Source organism: Chelonia mydas, chromosome 21, assembly GCF_015237465.2.
Source record: "Chelonia mydas isolate rCheMyd1 chromosome 21, rCheMyd1.pri.v2, whole genome shotgun sequence".
In the NCBI taxonomy this organism is placed as follows: Eukaryota; Metazoa; Chordata; order Testudines; family Cheloniidae; genus Chelonia; species Chelonia mydas.
In genome coordinates this window covers 14,330,144-14,351,672 of record NC_051261.2, presented here as the reverse complement: position 1 = coordinate 14,351,672, position 21,529 = coordinate 14,330,144, and the positions used below count along the sequence as shown (strand labels likewise).

At 39.1% G+C, this 21,529-nt stretch overlaps 1 protein-coding gene across 11 annotated transcripts in view; it reads left to right on the top strand.

The window, feature by feature from the left end:
* CEPT1 (choline/ethanolamine phosphotransferase 1) overlaps positions 1 to 21,529 on the top strand; it is a 44,282-nt gene that overhangs the window by 14,369 nt on the left and 8,384 nt on the right. For all 11 annotated transcript variants that reach the window (XM_037885100.2, XM_037885097.2, XM_037885099.2 and 8 more), the window contains exon 5: positions 18,800 to 18,884. In XM_037885100.2, the coding sequence (XP_037741028.1) occupies positions 18,800 to 18,884 (85 nt within the window). The remainder of the gene's footprint in view (positions 1 to 18,799; positions 18,885 to 21,529) is intronic.

Genomic DNA, 21,529 nt, shown 5'->3' with positions numbered 1-21,529 from the left:
GCAGTGAAGAGAGAGATTACAAGTAAGTAAATATTAGCTTTTCTTAGTGTTTTTTCCACCTTCCTCTTAACTGTTAGAAGGGGGGAAAAAGAAATGTTAGGTTTAACCCATTAAAATAGGGGGGAGGGATAGCTAGGTGGTTTGAGCATTGGCCTGCTAAACCCAGGGTTGTGAGTTCAATCCTTGAGGGGGCCATTTGGGATCTGGGGCAAAAATTGGGAATTGGTCCTGCTTTGAGCAGGGGGTTGGACTAGATGACCTCCTGAGGTCCCTTCCAACCCTGATATTCTATGAAAATGCAGGTTACAGATATTTTATTACAATTGTTATATTGCCTTTTTATTTTTCAATAAGTCTCTCAAACTATATCCTAAACCATTTTTGTAAAATACATATTTTTCCCCATTTATTTTCATTTTTGAATGTTTCATAGACTACTACAGCACTTACTGGCAGGATGTGTATATAAGTAAAACAAAAGTTCCCTAAAGGATCTTTCTAGCTGGAGATACTTTATTTTGGGGGCGAACTTGTCTTTTACTGTTTGACGTTTAGACCTTAAAATAACGGGAAATTAAAGCTTGCTACAGTATGTATGAATTAAAACAAACAAAAAAAACCCAAAACAACCTTTACTGTGGTATAATGACAGAGTTACACAAAATAAAGATAAATAATGAGGTCCAAAACATTTGTTTTTTCAAGAACAGTCCTACTTAATGTTTTCAAAATGTATTTTTTTTTAAAACCAAAATGCATTTGCAACTTTCGGGGCCCTCTTTTCTTTCTATAATGTTTCGACAACTTTTCTACCCAATTATTCTACAAGAAGTTTTCACAAGATAACTCTAATTATAAAGGAAGATTTTTTATTTATATAATAAAGGAAGATTTCACAACCTTAGGTACACATATATAAAATTACAGTGCAAAATTTGTAAACAGCCCTAATTGACATGGATTTCCTTTTGCTGCTCATGTCTTCCAAAATACAGTACAAAAGAAGGGGAAATACTGGCTGTAAATTTTTAAATTAGAAAGATGCATTTCCTATAACTGAATTACAGTTAGCACTATTTTCAGTTAATTGTTAGGGCTCTTGATTAATCAGTTAAATCAAAAATTAAACGCACTGTTAAACAATAGAATACCAATTGAAATTAAATATCTTGCATGTTTTTCTACATTTTCATATATATTATATTCTGTGTTGTAATTGAAAATCAGTGTATATTTTTGATCATTTTTACGGTGCAAAGATTTAAACAAAAAATATTTTTCAGTTCACCTCATACATGTACTGTAGTGAAATCTTTGTTGTGAAAGTGCAACTTACAAATGTAGACTTTGTTCTGTTTTTGAGTGCAGTTATGTAACACAAAATGTAAAACTTCAGAGCCTACAAGTCCACTCAGTCCTCCTTGTTCAGCCAATTGCTAAGACAAACAAGTTTGTTTACGTTTACAGGAGATAATGTGCTGCCCTCTTCTTATTTACAGTGTCACCAGAAAGTGAGAACAGGCATTTGCATGGCATTTACGTGCCAGCTATGCTAAATATTCATATGCCTCTTCACGCTTCAGCTACCATTCCAGAGAACAAGCTTCCATATTGATGACACTCGTATGCTTTTTTTTTTTTTTTTTTTAAAGCGTTTATTAAATTTGTGTCTGAACTTCTTGGGGGAGAATTGTATGTCTCTGACAATGTTTTACCTGGATACTGACATATCTTTCATGTGATAGCAAGCTCGGATGATGACCCAGCACATGTTGTTCATTTTAAGAACACTTTCACTGCAGATTTCACAAAATGCAAAGAAATACCAATGAGATTTCTAAAGATAGCTACAGCACTCGGCCCAAGGTTCAAGAATCTGAAGTGCCTTTCAAAATCTGAGGGGGACAAGGTTTGGTGCATGCTTTCAGAAGTCTTAAAAGAGCAACACTCCCATGCGCAAACTACAGAACCCAAACTACCAAAAAAGAAAATAAATCTTCTGTTGGTGGCATCTGACTCAGATAATGAAAATGAACTTGTCAGTCCACACTGCTTTGGATAGTTATCGAGCAGAACCAGTCATTAGTATGGGCGCATGTCCCCTGGAATGGTGGTTGAAGCATGAATGGACATATGAATCATTAGCGCATCTGGCACATAAATATCTTGTGACGCCGACTACAACAGTGCCATGAGAACGCCTGTTCTCACTTTCAGGTGCCGTACACAAGAAGCGGGCAGCATTATCTCCTGCAAATGTAAACAAACTTGTTTGAGCGATTGGTTGAACAAGAAGTAGGACTGAGTGGACTTGCAGGCTCTAAAATTTCACATTGTTTTATTTTTAATGTAGGTTTGGTTTTGTTTTTTAACAAGTCTATATCTGAGTTCAATTTTCATGGTGGAGGTTGCACTACAGTACTTGTATTAGGTTAATTGAAAAATACTATTGGTTTTTTTTTACAATACAAATACTTGTAATCAAAAATAAATATAAAGTAAGCACTGTACACTTTATATTCTGTTTTGAAATCAATATATTTGAAAATGTAGAACACCATTTATTTAAATATTTTTGAATATTTCTATTAACAGCGCAATTAATCACAATTAATTTTTTTAATTGCTTGACAGCCCTGTTAATTATCTTTAGTTCTCTACAGTACTGCTGTATTCATTCCATTCACACATCTCCTTACATTCATTTATATGAAAATGTTAGATTAGAATGACCTGAAATGACACTTTAAATTCAACAGTCACAGTCCTTGCACATTAGACTTAATAGCCTTTTCTTTTTGCCTTTCAGTGATGATGGGTTCTTGCGCATTTTTCTTTTTAGTGCGGAGATTCAAGTAGCAAAGCAGTCTCTTGTCATTTATGCCCAAATCCACAGCTCAGTGCCCAAACTCAGTAATCTAGTGTGTGCGCTTGCAGATGTGTGAGAAAGGGATTTCAGAACAATTTCCACTGTAACTGTCTATTTTCTGGTGTTGATAGCTTCCAAAACATTCACGCTTGCTTGGTTCTCTTAGAAGGTGAATCTTTTAAAAGTTTGAGCTAAATTACCTCAGTTATGAAGTTTAAATAAAATTACTGTTTCTCTGCTGTTGAAATGGGGAAAATGAACCATACTTTTGACCACAACTACAGCAAAAAGGGCCAGATTTTGAAACTTGGTGGGGACATAATCTTCGTGGAGGAGCAGTGTCTTTTCTTGACTTGAAATAAAATTGGTTTTGTTTTAGCAAAAATAGGATCATTAAAAAAACTGCATATTAAACATATACAGTGAAAACTTTGTACAGGCATATACTGCACATGCATGTAGGGCTAGTCAGCTGTACTGGTATTGGTTCAAGATGCTTCCAGCCCTCGCTAGGAAAACCACCAGATCTTAGCTTCAAATGCCTATCTCTTTATTTTAAAAACTAAACACAAAGTATAAGAAATTAGGCCCTGGTACTGCAACTGCATAGGTACGTGCTTAACTTTAATTAGGCAAGTGGTCCAGTGGAATCCCTCTAAGTAAAGTTACAGTTAAACAGTATTTGAATAAAAATGTGACTCTATGCATCCTTACCATCACAAAGAGTCAGTTCCAAGAGTAACATGTAATTTTCTCTTCCTACTTCCCTTAACTGTGGCAATATATTTACTGTTTCTCATTATACGTACATCATAAAATAGCAGTTTTCACACTGAAACCTAGTGTACCACCTCTAAAATTGAAAAGCATCTAGTGCACCATATTTATAAGTTCAATCAATACAGTTACAGTAGATTCTTATTCTGATACTATACTTAATTTAAATTTTAAACTTGTATGCTATCTGATTGCAGCTTACATACCACCGTTACATGCATCTCAATTTGTGAACTGCTGATGTAAAATATTGTAGGTCTGTTACTACTGGACCTTTTAATTTTTGAAGTTTTTGGCTTTGTGATTCTATTTTTAATTGTTCAGCCTTACCTAAAAATATCTTTTAGTTTTATTACAGGTACTGTATTCTCTAAATGCGCCTCTGTGGGGAATATGTTCAGCTCCTCTTGCTATCTCTCTGCTTCACTAGGCCACAGTTTATTACTCTTCCCACTCTTTCTGACAGAAATAAAACTTATATTTAATAAAGATCACCACACTGGTAACAGTTTTGTTACCAGTGGACAGGTGTCCATCTCATATTTGGCACACTTGTTGGCAATCTCTGGCAAGAAGCAAAGGACTTGAATGAGTATGGAGGCAGACCTCCCTGCTCACTGGAGGCAGCTAGCTGATGATTTAGCCATGCTGGCCAAGCTGCTGTGAGGAAGCTTGCACTACCACTGCCCACATATTTGTTCAGTGGAAAACTTACAGTGCTATTGCATGTGTCTGTTTAATAAAAGTTCAGCATTGTCTGAATTAAGAGCATGGGATTGGATACAAGCGGTCCTGATTTCTAATTCTGATTGTGTCCCTAACTTTCTGTGTGGCTTTGAGCTAGCCACGTTACCTTTGTTTCTCAAGGCTTGTCTACACAAACTTTTAGTTTGCAGCAAGAGGGGTGTGAATCTACCCCACACTAGTCTGCCACGCACTAACTGTCCATGTGGATGCTGGTCATGCACATTAACACTTTATTAATGCGCTATGGTCTAGTCCTCTTTGAAATGGGACTAGATCAAAGTGCATTAATGGACTGTTAATGTGCCTCAGCAGTGTCCACGTGGACAGATTAGTGCGGGTAGATTCACAGCCCAGCGTGCTGAAAACTAAATGTTTGTATAGATATGTCTTGGGTGTTCCCTTCCATAAAGTGGAGATTACAGTATTTGCCCATCTGATTCAGAGGGGAGTCAAGGACTAATTAGGTAAAGTCCATACAGTGCTTTGAACATGTAAAGTACTATATAAGTGCTAAGTGGTGTTTAGTCTTTGCGGCTTCCAAGCCATCATCTTTCACAGTTATTAAAGCTAAACTCCCACCCCCAAACCTCCAAAAATCTTAGCTATAACTATTGTAATGTGTTTTAAAGGGGAAACCTTTCTAGATTAAAAGTACATATTTGATACTCTTTAGCAGTTATTGAAAATCTGTTCTAATGGGGCTACTTCGATGAAGCTCTTAGTATTTTGAAATGTTTCTTTCCCTCAAACATAGATATGATGTTACAGAGTCCCTGCTTTGTATTCTAGTACTCCAGCTTTTCACAGGAATGGTGGGGCCCTGGTTCTGGAACTATACGGTAACCGCTAGAATAAATGCTACCCAATGAACAAATGGCATAGATCCTATAGAGCTAACACCTTTGTCATGCACAGAGTACCTTGGAAAATGAGAAGTGTCTTTCTAATGATATTTCACAGACAGCTGCTTTATTAAAAGACAAAATATCTGTAGCGTATGAAGGGGCAGTAAAAAATCCACTCTGATTGGAAATGAGGAGGTTTTGAGAGTGTTTCACTGTTTACTTAAAACCGCAGATAACTTTCTTTTTAAACAAAGTCCCTCTCTTTCCCCCCCCCCCCCCGCATTGATTATTTTAAAACTTACAGTGCTGGCTTCACCTTTGCATATAAAGATAGCCATAATGGTGAAAGCACCTCTTTACACAAGGGGCTAGATTAATTTGGTTGGAACTGCCTTTTGAAAGTTCTTGTTGTTTAAATGCCTTCCCACCAGAAAATAGAATTGTTTGGGTGGTTAATAGAATCACATGCCAGATAAGGTTATAAAGGTTATATCTTGGCCATCTAGGACAAACCCTTGCTTCAAGCTCAGGAAAGGTCATGTATCACTTTTTTCCTTCAAGAAGTTTAGTGACTATACCATAACTTCATCATTAGCAGTTTCACTGTCTAATTGACCTTTTTTTCAAAATGCTTTTCTTAATACTTAATCTAAATGTATCCTTTTTCATCTTTAGCTTGTTATCCCTTAGGATCCAGACAAACACTTCCTTCCCCTCTTCTGTACTTGAGCCCTTCCAATCTGTATAGAGTTAATTTCCTCTTTAATTTTATGAAAACTAAACAAATTGAGTTCCCTCATCTCTCAAGATCTTGCATCAGTTTTTTCCCCCTTTCTTTGAACCCTCCCTCTTTGTTAGTTTTGCTCTTGAAGGACATTACATCAGAGCTTTGCACTATTTTGAGGGGTTTTCCAATCTAAAATGAACGGCTGATTAGGGATGTGACCAATCTAGTATTTCATTGACTAGGAAACTGTTTGCTTTTAGTATTTACAAAATCCAAGTATGAGTAGTAGTGAGAGGGAGGCTGTTTACCTGGCAGGAGGGAGTGATTAGGGCACTAACTAGAAGATGGGACAAGTGAGTAGAGGTAAGCAGTGTCTGAATCAGGGAGACAGCTCTGCCAGCAGACAAGATTCTTTGCATTGGGAAGAGGTGACAAGAGAGAGCCAGTGGTAATGGGAAAGCCAGTGGTTGGGAGGAGAGCAGGTGGTGGTCACTTCCCCAAGCAAGGATGCCTGTGAGATGGGGGAGTTGTGCCAGTGGGAGAGTCACAGACGTACCCTGGGAAATATGGGAAATCCTCCTCCTCTTTCTTCCTTTCAAGAATGCACTGCACTCTACAGCTAAAATGGCTACCAGCACAAAGCTATTGCCATGTCAGTCTTCACATTTTATGTGACTTTTCAGTTGTCATGTTTGCTGCAACTGAGATTCCAGATACGCTCTCAAGTAGCAGAGTGACAAGTATGGTGTGCAAATCTAGATGAATAGATAGATGCCTGTGGTTGAACATGAACTGACTACAAATATTTTCAGTGCTACATGAAACAATGACAGGTTTCAGAGTAGCAGCCGTGTTAGTCTGTATTCGCAAAAAGAAAAGGAGGACTTGTGGCACCTTAGAGACTAACCAATTTATTTGAGCATAAGCTTTCATGAGCTACAGTTCACTTCATCGGATGCATTCAGTGGAAAATACAGTGGGGAGATTTATATACATAGAGAACATGAAACAATGGGTGTGACTACACACACTGTAACCAGAGTGATCACTTAAGGTGAGCTATTACCGGGGGGGGGAGGACCTTTTGTAGTCATAATCAAGGTGGGCCATTTCCAGCAGTTGACAAGAATGTCTAAGGAACGGTGGGGGGTGGGGATAAACATGGGCAAATAGTTTTACTTTGTGTAATGACCCATCCACTCCCAGTCTCTATTCAAGCCTAAGTTAATTGTATCCAGTTTGCAAATTAATTCCAATTCAGCAGTCTCTTGTTGGAGTCTGAAGTTTTTTTTGTTGAAGTATTGCAACTTTTAGGTCTGTAATCGAGTGACCAGAGAGATTGAAGTGTTCTCCAACTGGTTTTTGAATGTTATAACTCTTGACATCTGATTTGTGTCCATTTATTCTTTTATGTAGAGACTGTCCAGTTTGACCAGTGTACATGGCAGAGGGGCATTGCTGGCACATGATGGCATATAACACATTGGTAGATGTGCAGATGAATGAGCCTCTGATATTATGGCAGATGTGATTAGGCCCTATGATGGTGTCCCCTGAATAGATATGTGATCGTTGAAAAGAAACTGCAAAGAGGGAGTTCCTGAGTGCGTCCCGAAAACAAAAAGAGAGAAAGTAGGAAGGCAGCGACCCCATTGGGTCTCTGGCCTATTTAGTGAGGGGAAATGGGAATCGCTAACTATTAAAGCAATGTTTAAAAAGGGACAAGAGCATAACATTTGTGCTATGGGTCTGTGCAAATGCTGGGAGAATGGGTAATAGGCTGGAAAAGCAAGAGTTTCACATCCATGAAAAGAATTTTGATTTACTTTGCATCACATAACAGGAGAGCGCACTCAAACAGCAATAGCCCATAAGTGCGTGTTAAAACAAATGTTAGAAAAACAGGGTGTGGTGGAGGAGGGAGTATTTTCCAGACTGGCTAACAAGGGAAGAGGAGCTACTTAATGAAGCAGGTATCAGCTATATCATTACTGACAGAAATTGTGATAATGGGAAGTTTTCAACTGCTGCATTATTTGTTAGATAAGACACTTTTATAAAGGCAGGGTCTTAGACTTTATGAGATAATTATTTAATTCTAAAAAGTGGAGGAAGTAGCAAGGAAATTTGCAATCCCAGAAATTTGGGAGCTGGAAACAAAAAAGCTGAAGCTAGACAAATTCAGACTAGACATAAGGCTCACATTTTTCACAGTGAAGGTAATTAACCATTAGAATAACTTACCTGGGGATGTGGTTCTCCATCACTTGAAGTCTTTAAACAAGAGTGGATATCTTTCTAAAAGATCTGCTGTAACTCAAACAGAAGTGATGGGCTTGGTGGAGCGATTACTGCGTGAGTTTCCTTAACTGGTGGTATACAGGATATCCAACCACGTGATGATCGTGGTCTTCTGGCCTTAAAATCTATGAATCTTTGATGAAAGGTATCATTTTTATGGAGCAAAATGGCAAATTTCAGTGAGCAACTTTAAATTTCTTATTAAAATACATATTAAAATGGCCAGTATTGACCAAACAATGTTTTATAGGTGCTGTAATCATTCATTTTAGTAGAAGCTTGAAGAGAGAGAGAGAGCATTTCCACTACCTTTTTGGCTTGTGAGAATGGCCGTACTGGGTCAGACCAACGGTCTATCTAGGCCGGTATCCTGTCTTCCGACAGTGGCCAGTGCCAGGTGCTTCAGGGGGAATGAACAGAGCAGGCAATCCTTGCGTGATCCATCCCCTGTTGTCCACTCCCAGGTTCTGGCAAACAGAGGCTAAGGACACTTCAGAGTGTGGTTTTTGCATCCCTGCTCATCCTGGCTAATAGCTATAGAGGACTTTGCCTTGAAACATTCCAGGAATACAAGGATAACTTTTGTCTCAACTTAAAAACACAACAGATTTCATTAAAACAACATAAACATTCTAGAACTTCTACCCTAAGAGGTTGTTTTTTGTTTTTCGGTCCAATTACATTTATTGTGCTGTAGCATGCTGCATAAATGGAAACTGGTATTATACTTCTGTGTTTATCATTTAGTTTTGTGGCACAACATCTTTCTACAATAAGGGACTTTTTTCAAAAATTCCCACTCTGGTTCAGCTCCAGTTATGTTAACGTTGGGAGCTATTATTGTAGCTGGGCTACTGGTTGCCTATGGCATTTTCAGCAACATGTCAGTTAGACTTGCTCTGAGCATGGTTAGATGTTATAACTTTTAAATACCTTCTTGTTGACAGTATATGAACAATTGAAAAAAATTACTCAGGAAATGGTAGTACAGCAAGCAAAGGAAGGAAAAGTTTAATCAAGATATTAGTGCATCCTGGTAATGGCATTATAGTTACACTTGAAGAGAAGGCATTTTCTGTAAAAGCCCCCGTTCTCGTTACTTAAAGCATGATTCAAGGCTGAAAATTCTCACACTTGTCTCTTGGAAGGTGAATTGTCTTCAGCTCAAAGGTGAACTGAGGAAATGATTTGTTTTGGAGGTTCTAAACCCTGAAAGGATTTGAAAGACGTCCTTAGCTTTATGCAAAGTTCTGTGGACTTCTAACCTCCATGTAAACTCTGGGGAAGTTTAGAAACTGCAATATGAACTTGGACTGGGTCAAAGACGCCTTTCCAGCCTTCCATCCCAAACATACACACAATGTCCCCAGCATCATTTCTGAAACACACAATCCCATCTCACACACATGAATGAATGGACTCATGTCATGGAGAGTTTCTAAGCTATACAGGGACTCCATATGCTATAAGCAAAACCAGCTGCGTTCAAGTAAGTTAAGGAGTGCACTGGCCTAGGAGTGTAGAGTTCATAGTCCAGCTTTGAATCAGCTGGGCTGAAAGGTATGAAATGTGCAAGTGTAGTTTTGAGGTAATTGGGGGCAAATCTAGCAATCAGGAATCTAAAGAAGGCTAATGAAGACAGGTATAATCTAATTTAATGGAATATATACTTCCATATGACAAGGGGGACTATTGTTTTATTCTTGATTGAATTTAAAAAAAAAAAAACACCCAAGCAACTTTCTAGAGAGAAAAACTTAGTTAAATGTTCAAGTAAAAATCAATAAGTAGGAGGGAAAATACTTCAAAGAGCATTGACATTTTTAACAAACAATGGAATGCTAGGCAATTAGTCAAGTTTAAAATAACTCTGCATTTCTGTAATTTTCAACTTTTTTTAAGAACGTTCAAACCACCTCATTTCCACAGGCTGCTCTTCTCCCTGTTCACTTGATCATTTTACCCCTTGTTAGTTTGGCCACAAGCCCCTGAGGCTGGAGATATCTTAACCCCCCTGTACTTCGGCAGTTTGCTTGTAGACTTGAAGTCTGCAGCTGCAATGTTTCCCTATTGTTTATGTGGCAGGCGTACATGGGGGAACCCAAATGCATACAGGGCTTTAGGTGGTTGAAGCTGTAGGGAATTTGACTTCTGTAGATAATAAAATGTTTAAATGGTCAGAGATGACATGCAACTTGATAGTGGGGGCACAATTTGAAGGTTCTGATGGTATGCAGCAGAGTTCAGGGCAGGGCATATCAATTCTGGCAGAAATCGAGGGGGGGGAAGCATGTGACCCTACGTCCCCGTCCCCCCACGTCTGCTCTGTAATTGGTAGTTAAATTTCAAGCAGCTGTCATGAGGGAAGATGGTATGAACATTTGGTGATATATGAAAAGTGAGACGAGAGAGATGGTTTTGTAAGAGAAGAGTGAATTGGTGTATTGTCTGTGCTTCTGCACATGGCTTTGGTAAATACAATACAGTACACTGTCATGCAGGTTTTGGCTCACTGCCAGTGTTGGGTTGCCTATTGTGTAGGCATATGGTAGTTTAGTGAGTTTAGGCAGAGGATGAGCAATGAAAAAAATTTTTATCGTAACAGAATTTCCTTGCTTTCTAGTGTTTGTTCATTTAACTGAAATACTCTTTTTAAAATATTTTCCTCACTAGCAATTTTCAGTTTAATAATGTATTTTTTTCTCTGGGAATTTAGTATTACTTCTAGTGTGTTTTATTTATTTCTGAGACTCAGTGTGTTAATATAGGGATACACAAATAAGTTAAAACACTTTTTTAAAAAATGCTATTAACCTTTGTCATAGATCTGACACTTTATAAACTCTTCCTACAGAATCACACTGGACCACTTAAGTAACACCACCTAGAGTAATACAAAATACAGTTAGCGAGCCTTCCATTTGGATTTCCTGACTTTGTGGGTGGAAGATCTCACCATAATATTGTATGAGCACAGTTTTTGTATTCAGTTGGGAAAAAGTTCTTATCTGTAAACAAATATTGATGAACAGATTAGATAATAGAAATGTTGCAGCAGGAAGAGTTCCTGTATTTTGCAAGTAGTGAAACTGGAAGACCCAAATGTTTGTGGTTTTGGAGCTACTAGAATTCTTAAATAGGTTTAAGAATAGCTATTGATGAACATTCTTTAGTTAGTTCTGCACCTTTATTTACTGGAAGCGTGAAGTAGGGGAGGTGACTTATATTTATTCAATAGTTCAGCTGTAATTAAGCTGCGATTGTAAATACTCATTGAATTTATGAGTTCAGAACTAAAATGAAGGTGGATGCTCTTTGTTTAGTTAGTCACAGCTAAGCTCCTTAAGTTAGTGCAGAATTACTTTTTTCTGTTGTCCTTTTTGCAATGTCCATTTGCTACAAGTCAATATATTTTTCTTTCAGTCTTATGGTTTAAATGACTTTTTCTCAAGCTTCAGGTTTAACAGTTTGCTTAGCCTTTTTTCCCCTTTCTAAATTACAACAATATTAAAAGAAGGCTTCCTAGGCCTGAAGTGTAGCTTCTTCGTTGGCAGGGAGGTGGAGTGGATGATTTAAAGGATCTCTTCCCTCTCTAACTAATTCTGTGATTCTGTTATGGTTTGTCTTTCTTAGATTGTAAGCTGTTCTAGGTAGGGTCTGTGTTTATACACTGCCTCGCATGATGCGGGCCTGACCTCCTTTGGGGCCTCTGGGCATTACTGCAGTATAAATATTATTAAAGAATGGCAAGCAGATAGTTGGCCTTTGTTTCCGGGGGGCCTAAAAATTTAAGTGTGATTCTCCTGTTTATTCTGGGTAATTAAAATTTGACTGCCTATGTGAAAAGAAGTACACTGTACTAGTTGAATAAGTTGTCTTTAATGGAACTAAGCTGATTTACATAAGATGAGGATCTGGCCCAGTTATAGAAAACCATTGTGGTTTTGGGTCTTGTCTTGGGGTAATCACACAAGGAAAAATAATTTATTTGTGTTTTCATTTCATATTTATCAGGGATCCGCTGTTTGTGCATTTTTCCTCTTCCTTATTCTGTGAAAAACTATATCTGCTGAGCTGATATGACTCCACTAAATCAGGAAGCACCAGGCAAAAGAACTGTCAGTCTTGTGGAAGAGTGGTCCAAAATGATTGGGGTCCTGAAAATATCCCAGTCAAGAAGCTTTCTGCTGAGCCCTCTTACTTTGGCTTTAGTATTTGTGCTGTTGGCTTTCTTTTTTTGTGTTTTGTTTTTATTGTTACATTTAACGAAATAAGAAAATAGCACAAGAAAGGCAAAAGAAAAACTAGAATCAGACCCTGAAATGTGTTGGGCCTCCTTTTTTCTGCTAGGCCTACCTCTCCTGCTCTGTGGTTCCCATCCCTAGGGTCAGACCCTCTGGACTAGAGTAGATCATCTGTCTGTCTGACCGATAGTCTGATTTTTATATAAGGTGGAGGTAGAAAAGGCCTTCTGGGTCCAAAGGTTCTCTTTTCACTTGTGACCTGAACTTCCAAATCCCACATCTTTTTTCTCTCTTCTCTCCTCATCTTTGTGGTGTTTGTGCATTTAAGCCAAAAAATCTCCATAGGTTGTAACGCAATAAATGTGATGTGTTTTTAATGTTTGTTCTTTTTATGACATTTATGTTTGGTGCATATAAACTTCTGTTTCTTTGAATTAAAAATATAAATTATACTTCTAAATATTCCTTAATAAAAATGTCATGAATTGCCTATTACCCAATGTAATTTATAGTTCATTAATCTAATTACTAAAAAACAGTTTACGTTTGGAAGACAGGCCAAAAATATATATATTTAAAATTAAAGCTTATATTGCATAGAAATATTGACAGGTTTCAGAGAAACAGCCGTGTTCGTCTGTATTCGCAAAAAGAAAAGGAGTACTTGTGGCACCTTAGAGACTAACCAATTTATTTGAGCATAATTGGTTAGTCTCTAAGGTGCCACAAGTACTCCTTTTCTTTTTATAGAAATATTGGTAACTCTCAGTGAAGTGTTTTGTAAAAACAGCTTAAGAATCATGAATATAGTCCATCTTCCCCAGAGGCCAGTGCAGTATTGTTCTTAACAGTACAGCTTTTTAGTGCTTTAATCAACCTAGATTTAAACTGGTCAATCAGGCTTCTGCCCCCTCCATGTTTTTCTTGCTCCAGTCTACTGGTTATATGCCCAGTTCTCCCAGATTTTCAAAAATAATTCTGTGGTTCAAGGAAATGTATTGCTCCTTAATAATAATTGGAACTTTTTATCTTGAAAGTGCTTTACAAACTTTGATTACTCTTTAAACCGATAGGATCAATATAACAGTATCTGGGCAGCTGACATATGTTCAAGTTTTCCAAGTAATCCTTTATCTACTTTTTATCAACACCTAAATTTACAAGGTCTTCATTATGGTATTTCCTAATTAACCAATCATTTTTTCTTTATTTTTCTTAAGGACAAACTTTAAAAAGCAGTTTAGCAATTCAGCTACTTCAGAATTATAATAAACACTGGTAATGACTCACTTAAGGTTGTATAAGAATTCAAGAGCCTTCACTTCTTCCCATTCATGCCTCTACTCCCGTGCTGTGTAAAATAGATTGACTCCTGCTCATCTCATTAGTGCTCAGGTACTTTTGGAAGGCGATCCCATATTCAAGCATTCTGAATTTGTCCTCTAGCTAGATGAATGAAGGAATACAGTGTTTCTTCTTCCCATCACCCACCTTCTGTTCCCATTTCCCAAGTGGTGTTCTCCTACGTTGTCCTAGCTTCATGAATGTTTGTTAGGTAGATCCCTATGTTCATATGTTTTTAAGGTCAGAAGGGACCATTATGGTCATATAGTCTCACTTTCTGCATAACAGGCCTTAGAATTTCATGCAATAATTCCTGTATTAACCCCATAGTTTCTGATTGAACTAGAGCATATCTTTTAGAACAGGGGTCGGCAACCTATGGCACGCGTGCCAAAGACAGCACATGAGCCGATTTTTAATGGCACCCTGCTGCCTGCCGGGTCCCAGCCACTGGCCTTGCTCAGCCTGCTGCCGAACCCAGGCCGGGCCCCTGGCAGGCAGCAGCGTGCCATTAAAAATCCTGCCTGCCCCGGCCCGCTCTTCTCCGCCCTGCCCCCCGCAGGGGCAGGGTGAAGAAGCTTGGTCCTGCCCACAATAGCTGCAGGGCAGACAAGCTCCCCCCGCCTCTAACCCCCAGTGTGCTGGGTTCCTGCCCGTCGTCCTCTCCCTCCCTGCTGCCCATCAGCTGATGGCCCTTTCGAGGGAGGGGGAGAAGCTGAGCCGCAGCTTGCTCACTGCTCCAGGGAGGAGGCACAGAAAAGGTGGGGACGGGGTCTTGGGAAAGGGGGGTGGAATCAGGGCATATCCCCTCCAGCACCCCCATGACCCTAGCCCACACCCCCAGCCCTCTGCCCTGACCCCTGCACCCCCCAGCCTGCTGCACCCTCCTCACACACCCCCATGCCCCCCATGCCCTGACTCTTGCACCCCCCACATTCCCACCCCCACCCTGAGCACCAAACAGGAGCTCCTGCACCCGCCCCCCGCACCCCCCACATTCCCACCTGCACTCCTCACACCAAATGGGAGCTGCCCAGGTAAGCACTCCACACCCAAACCTCCTGCCCCAACCCTGAGTCCCCTCCCTCATTCTAGCTCCTGGCCAGACCCTACACCCCAACCCCCAGCCTGGTCCTTCACCCCCAGCCCTGTGCTCTGCGCACTCCCACCCTCAGCTCAGTGCAGAGAGAGGAAGAGAATGGGCTAGAACCAGGGAGAAGGTAGGTACCCACTCTACGTGGGCAGTGCCGGGATCCCAGACCGGCAGCGAGCTGAGCAGGGCCAGCAGCCGGGACCCTGGTTGGCAGGAGCCGGCGGACGGAACCCCAAACCGGCAGTGGGCTGAGTGGCAGCGGACTGAGCCGCTCAGCCCACTGCTGGTCTGGGGTCCCGGCTGCCGGCCCCTTGCCAGCCGGGGTCCTGGCTGCCAGCCTAGGTTAACGGAACCCCAGGCTGGCAGCGGGCTGAGTGGGCCGGTGGCATAAGATCAGCATTTTAATTTAATTTAAATGAAGCTTCTTAAACATTTTGAAAACCTTGTTTACTTTACATATGACAAAAGTTTAGCTATATAATATATAGACTTATAGAGAGAGACCTTCTAAAAAATGCTAAAATATATTACTGGCACATGAAACCTTAAATTAAAGTGAATAAATGAAGACTCGGCACACCACTTCTGAAAGGTTGCCGACCCCTGTTTTAGAAAGACATCCCTTTAAATAAAAACTTCAGGTGACAGAGAATCCACTATATCCATAATAAGTTGTTCCAATCATTAGTTACCCCAACTATTAAGAATTTTGCAACTTTATTTCCAGGCTGAATTTGTCTAGTTCCATCTTCCAGCAACTTGGTCTTATTATAACTTTGTCTACTAGATTAATGAGCCACCTACTATCAGAAAAATCTCCTCCATGTAGGAACTTATGATACTGGTCAAGTCACTTCTTAACCTTCTTTTTGATAAAAATTACATAGATTGCACTTCTTAAGTCTCTTGCTATAAGGCAGGTTTTCCGGACCTTGAATCATTCTTGTAGCTCTTCTTTGAACACTTTCCAGATTTTCAACGTTCTTTTTGAAGGGTGGACACCAAAACTGGACATAGTATTTCAGTAGTGGTCTCACGAATGTCGCCTCCCTACTCCTATTCTATATTTGCCTGCTTATGTAGCTGAGGATTGAGTTAGCTCTCTTAGCCACTACATTGAATTGGGAGATTATATTTAGTTGGTTTCCACTATAACCCCAAAGTCCCTTTCAGAGTCACTGCATTCCAAAATTCCTCCATCTTGTGAGTGTGATCTACATTCTTTGTTTCTAGATGTATGACCTTGCATTTGGCGGTATTAAAATAGCTCAGATGATCCCAGTTTACCAGGCAGTCTATATCACTGTCTAGAACTGAACCTGTCCTTAGAATTATTTACCACTCCATTAATTTTTGTTTCATCTGCAACTGTATCAACTATGATTTTATACTTTCAGATCGTTGATAAAGATATTGCATAGTATTAGACCAACAACAGATCCCTGCAAAACCCCATAGAAACACGCCCAAGAGATGATGATTTCCAAATCCTTCCCATTCATCTAGTCAAATGAGCATCTTGATTGAGAGGAAGCCACTCCTAAGCATTTTCTTGTCTTGGGCAGTTAATAAAGAAATACGTTCAGGCATGCGGCAGCTCACTGTTCTTGCACAGCCCAAATGTTTGCAGCTGTGCAAGATTTTTCTAAAACATGTTAGATGCTTCATCTGTTTGGATAAGGGCTGAGGTTTCAGATCTTCAGCTGATTGTCAACCTCTTTTGCTAATCTCTTTCTGCAAACTGCCTCTGATTGCCCAATAGGAGTAATCATGTTGAAGTCAGCCTATAAGATGACCCACATGGTTACTACTCTCACACTGGCATAATAGATGTAATGGAAAGACATATTACAGAGTAAAGGGAATTATACTTGTTGGACTCTTCTCGTCTTCCTTTCTGCCAGCTTCACTTCACATCTTAGGAAGTTGTTCGGGAAGTCTCTTGACTGTTGGGAAAGAAGTGGACCTATACTGTAGAGACATTAGTGTTTTTGCATTCTGCTTCCTGGTAGCTGGAATCAACAGCTCAGAGTTAGGGGTTTTATATCATAAGATGAGAGATGACTACATTAAATACACAACTACTGGTAAGTAAATTCACCCTATCGCTTTCCCATATTATCAGGGAAGGTCTGAGTATGAGCCTAGTCTTATATGTTTTAGCAGTTCTGTGTATTTCTGAATTTTAAAATAGGACAACATGAGAGCCTATTGAGTGCCTCTTTGGCATTTGTGGTGAGGATTAGAGGAGATTGCTTGTTCACTGTATTAAATACACTGTTTACTTAACAACCTTGTATTGTGTAGGTGACGTTGCACTTAGTTCCCCTCCATTTTTATTTTGTAATTATATACTTCTGGCCCTTCCCCTTCCAAAAGGCTACTTCATATATCAAGCAAAAAAAGCTGTATGATGTGCACCCAACTCCATCCAAGACTGAGTGGATCAGCTTTGCCACCTGCTTAATCTCCTGAGTCTGCTTCTGAATCTAATTCCCCCTTATTGAAAACACCGCACACCAGGTCAGCTGTTCAGATTCTTTTCATCCTGATTCATTCCATTTGTCATTAAACATGTATGTATCAAAAATAACTGTCTAGTCACATCCTAACTAAAGAACCTCTTGTTCATATCATTTTGTTTCTAAGATAAAGAAATTTTGGTTGGGTTGGGAGGGAGTTGTTTCAAATAAGAGGATCTACTGCAGAACTAGGTCAGAGATTCTATAGGGAGTAGGGGGAGTGGTACACAGGAGTCTAATATTCAATATATTGAAGTCCACAGATACAGATTTTGTATTTTCAGTAGCTAGTTTAAAAATATGGAGTCCGTTCTTTTCTGGTACACATAAAACTGTCATTGATAATGTAAGTGGCACCTGTGCATTGGCTGATCTTGGAGTCCTTTTTGAGGCATTTTACAATTCAAACTAAGATACATTGTAAATATTTGGGCAGATCTCTGTAGTCTGATGGCACAGTCTTCCCTTATGAGACAGCATGTAGTAATTCATGTTGTATGCCATGAAAGTTACAGTATTCCCTTAGAAACCTCATAAACTTATTCATGTTATATACCATAGAAGACCCCATTTCCTTTCTAAATTTTTTGACCTAGTTCTTTTTCTGTAATTTCATTTTCTGGCATTGATTTCTGTGCCCCTGTTTTTTCTCTCTTGCTAGCAGTGAGACTTACGCAGGATCCTTAAAGCAAATTCTTAACTTCCTTCAGTGCAGCCTTTTCTATAAGGCTCTCCTTCCTGCATCTCCTCTGAGGACAGTTGCCACACTGAGAACGAGAAAGGGTTTCCTATTCTTGCTGCATATTGAGCTGTAGTCTTTAGCAATACAGTTTACAGTTTACATTTGCACAAGCTCCATGGGGTTTTATGTTGCTTGTATATTTTAGCTGCAAGTTTGATATTTTTCAAAACAATATAATTTTACAAGATGGTAGAGGAAGGAGTATAAAGGGGGATTCTGCCTCCCCCCTACCGTCCCCCGCAATTAACACACACATTTTTATTTTTATTTATTTATTTGGTGGGCAAGGTTAAACCTTTGTATTTATTTCTGCAACTAGTTATGGTCAATTTAAATAAGTAAATGAGTTCCAACTATTCCTTTTGACAAGATGGGTTTTTATTAAGCAGTGAAATTAATCAAATAGATTTTACTTAAAGCTCAAAAATATATTTGCGTAATAAATTATTGATGCCTTCTCAATTTCCCCCCAGTATTGTGAGTCCTTTCTATTGTGCATGATAGAGGAGAGCTGCTGAGTTTGCAAATAATTGACTTGAAATTGCTGCAAATAATTCTGCTTTTTTGGCTTTTTTTGTACCTAATCAGAATTGATGTGACTGAAGTGCAAATCTTCATAATAATCATGCATTTACTGGCGGTGATTGGAGGACCACCTTTTTGGCAATCAATGGTAATTTTGCTCATATTGTATATTAAGTTTAATGTATATTTCTGATTATTCTGCTTCTTGTCTTGTTTCTAATCTGGTATACATCTGGAAGAGCACTATATTTAGAACAGTATCAGTTTCTTTTGGGAGAGAAAGATCTCATTTTCCCATAAGGTTAAAAGATTTATGGTCTTGAAGAACTTGAATGAATTTCATATCTAAGAAATGGCAATGCATTCTGGTTTTACCAGCACCACATGAAAAACAGTCATTCTTTTGCATGCTGTACCATCATTCATGTAGAATGGTCCAAAATGACTTTACAGACTTACTTTTACCAGTAGAAAATTACTTTGTCCACCAATGAAAACCTGCACCTCTGGGTGAACTGTTTGACATAGATATCAATAATATCTAACAATTTTAGGTCGGAAAGAGAAGAATGCTTTATCAAATTGAAATTACAGGGGGAATTTTTGGAATGCAGCATGTAATTGCCCATAATTGCAATTGGTTAGAACACAGGTGCTAACACTCTCTCCCTTATGAAAATTGCCTTAAGATTTTTAATGACTGTGGCCCCAATCCTGTAAGCTGATCTGCATGGTTGGATCCATGCACCCATACAGATCACAGTTGATTTTACTTGAGGCTCAGTGTGGGTATAAGGTACTGCCTATTTGGAGCAGCTTGCTGGATTGAAGCCTAAGGGTGCTCAGCAACTCAGTTTTATATCAGCACCATCTAAAACCATCCTGGGGTGCTGGTGCAGAATTGACTCAGAGAGGAATGTGCTACATAATGAATTGCGAGCGTTACCTTCTGATGCATGATTTCCCTGAAGGTTTTCCATTTAGGTGCTGACCTGGCCTGACCTTGCGTAACTTCTAAGAGCTAATGAAATCACTTCCTAAAGTGGTCTGAAAAAATTATCATCAATTTTAGAAAAAAGCATCAAAGTGTTCAAAAAACAATTCACAGTGACTATTTTAGGGTGAAATATGTTGTGTTGTAGCACAATTAATCTGTTACAACCAAATAGATCCTGAAATCTGCACTGCCATATACAGGATGCCCTAAATAAGGGCCTGACTCAGTTAAAGATCTGCCCGGCTTCTGCCACAGAGTATATATTTTGTGTTTATTTCTGTTTGAAAACCTATTTTATTTAATGAAAATACCTCAGCTGTATACTCAAACATTCCACTTTTCCCTCTAGTAATTAGAAAGCAGGCAAATTCTGAGATAGTTAACTGTCTATGCTGTCATCCATTATTGCTTATTGGCCTTTTGTACCCAGTAAAATATGCAGTATACTCGCTTCCTTCTCTCTGTCTATGAAGTTTCTCTTTAAATCTGGCTAAAGCACTATTACATTCTGTAAGACTCCTGGAATCCAGTGTTTTCTGAGAGATGGTGAATATTATTGCAGGTGAGATTCCCATTTGGTAGGTTTCAGTGGAGTAGTGAGGTTAGTGCAGCTCTTAATAGATAATCCTTTGGATTTTGTTCCTGTTATACTGGAAGTGAAATAAAATGCAACAATTACTTTCATTACTTAGTAAAAAATATTCTTTTGTTGAATGTGCTGGGTATAGATTTCATGTAATGTAAGATAGGTCTGGTTTTGAGCTCAATAACTGTTGTTATTCCTGGAACAGGATTAATAGATAGAAAGTATTTGTATTTTTGAATTAAGGGTGGAATTTGATCCCTGTACTCCAGACCAGCACTGAGCACTACTCAAGCCCCACCTGAATCCTCAAAATAAAGACTTTACGGGTGCATGAGCCTTGGGCTGGTCAGTTTCACCCTGATAGTGTAGAGTGGTGGAGAGGTGTGAGCATGAGCCTGTGAACCCAGAATTTATATCGCAGCCTTGACACCCACTCACTCTGTGACACTGGGTAAATTACTTAAGCCTTCCTTATCTGTTTCCTTATCAGTAAAATAAGGATAATACCTCACATGGGCACTGTTTGGATTAATTAATTAGGGTAATATTTATGAAACGTTTTATAAGCGCTATGTGTCATTTTTAATTCATGTAGTAAGTGGAGTTTGCCATACATATGAGAAGAGCTGAAGACAATGTAGAAAGGCAGTAAAGAAATTTGTCTAATGCTTTACTAGGCAAAAAGATACTCTGAGGTAATTGGAAAGTTTACAGGGAGGAGAAGTTGATTTAAACCTTTCACTATGACTAGCCCGGTTTGTTCTGTCACACTACCTTCTATGAATCTGAACTATGAAGGAAAAGAATCAAATCACAAGAAATATTTATAGGGAGAAATACTACTCCATAAAAGAGAACACATTTAAATAGTGGTATCCCCTCAACATTGCTCTTCTGCCTTTCTGCATCTCAGTTGTGGTTTGTTCCACTACTTTATTGTACCTCACGCTCTATGAATCCTGTTCCATTGACAGTCACCGACATTGATGATAGAAGTATCTTCACATGTGGTACATAAGTCTCTAATCCCTGCCCCCATCCCTTCTCTTGTCTCATCATTAACTATTCCTTCTCCTCTGCCTCCTTTCTCTCCACGTTTCATGTGGCTGTCAATCAACTTTCTCTTGATCCTACTTGCTGCTTTAATGGTCTCCCTTCTTCCCTACATCTCCAACTTCCTGGAGCATGGGATCTTGATAACATCCAGTCA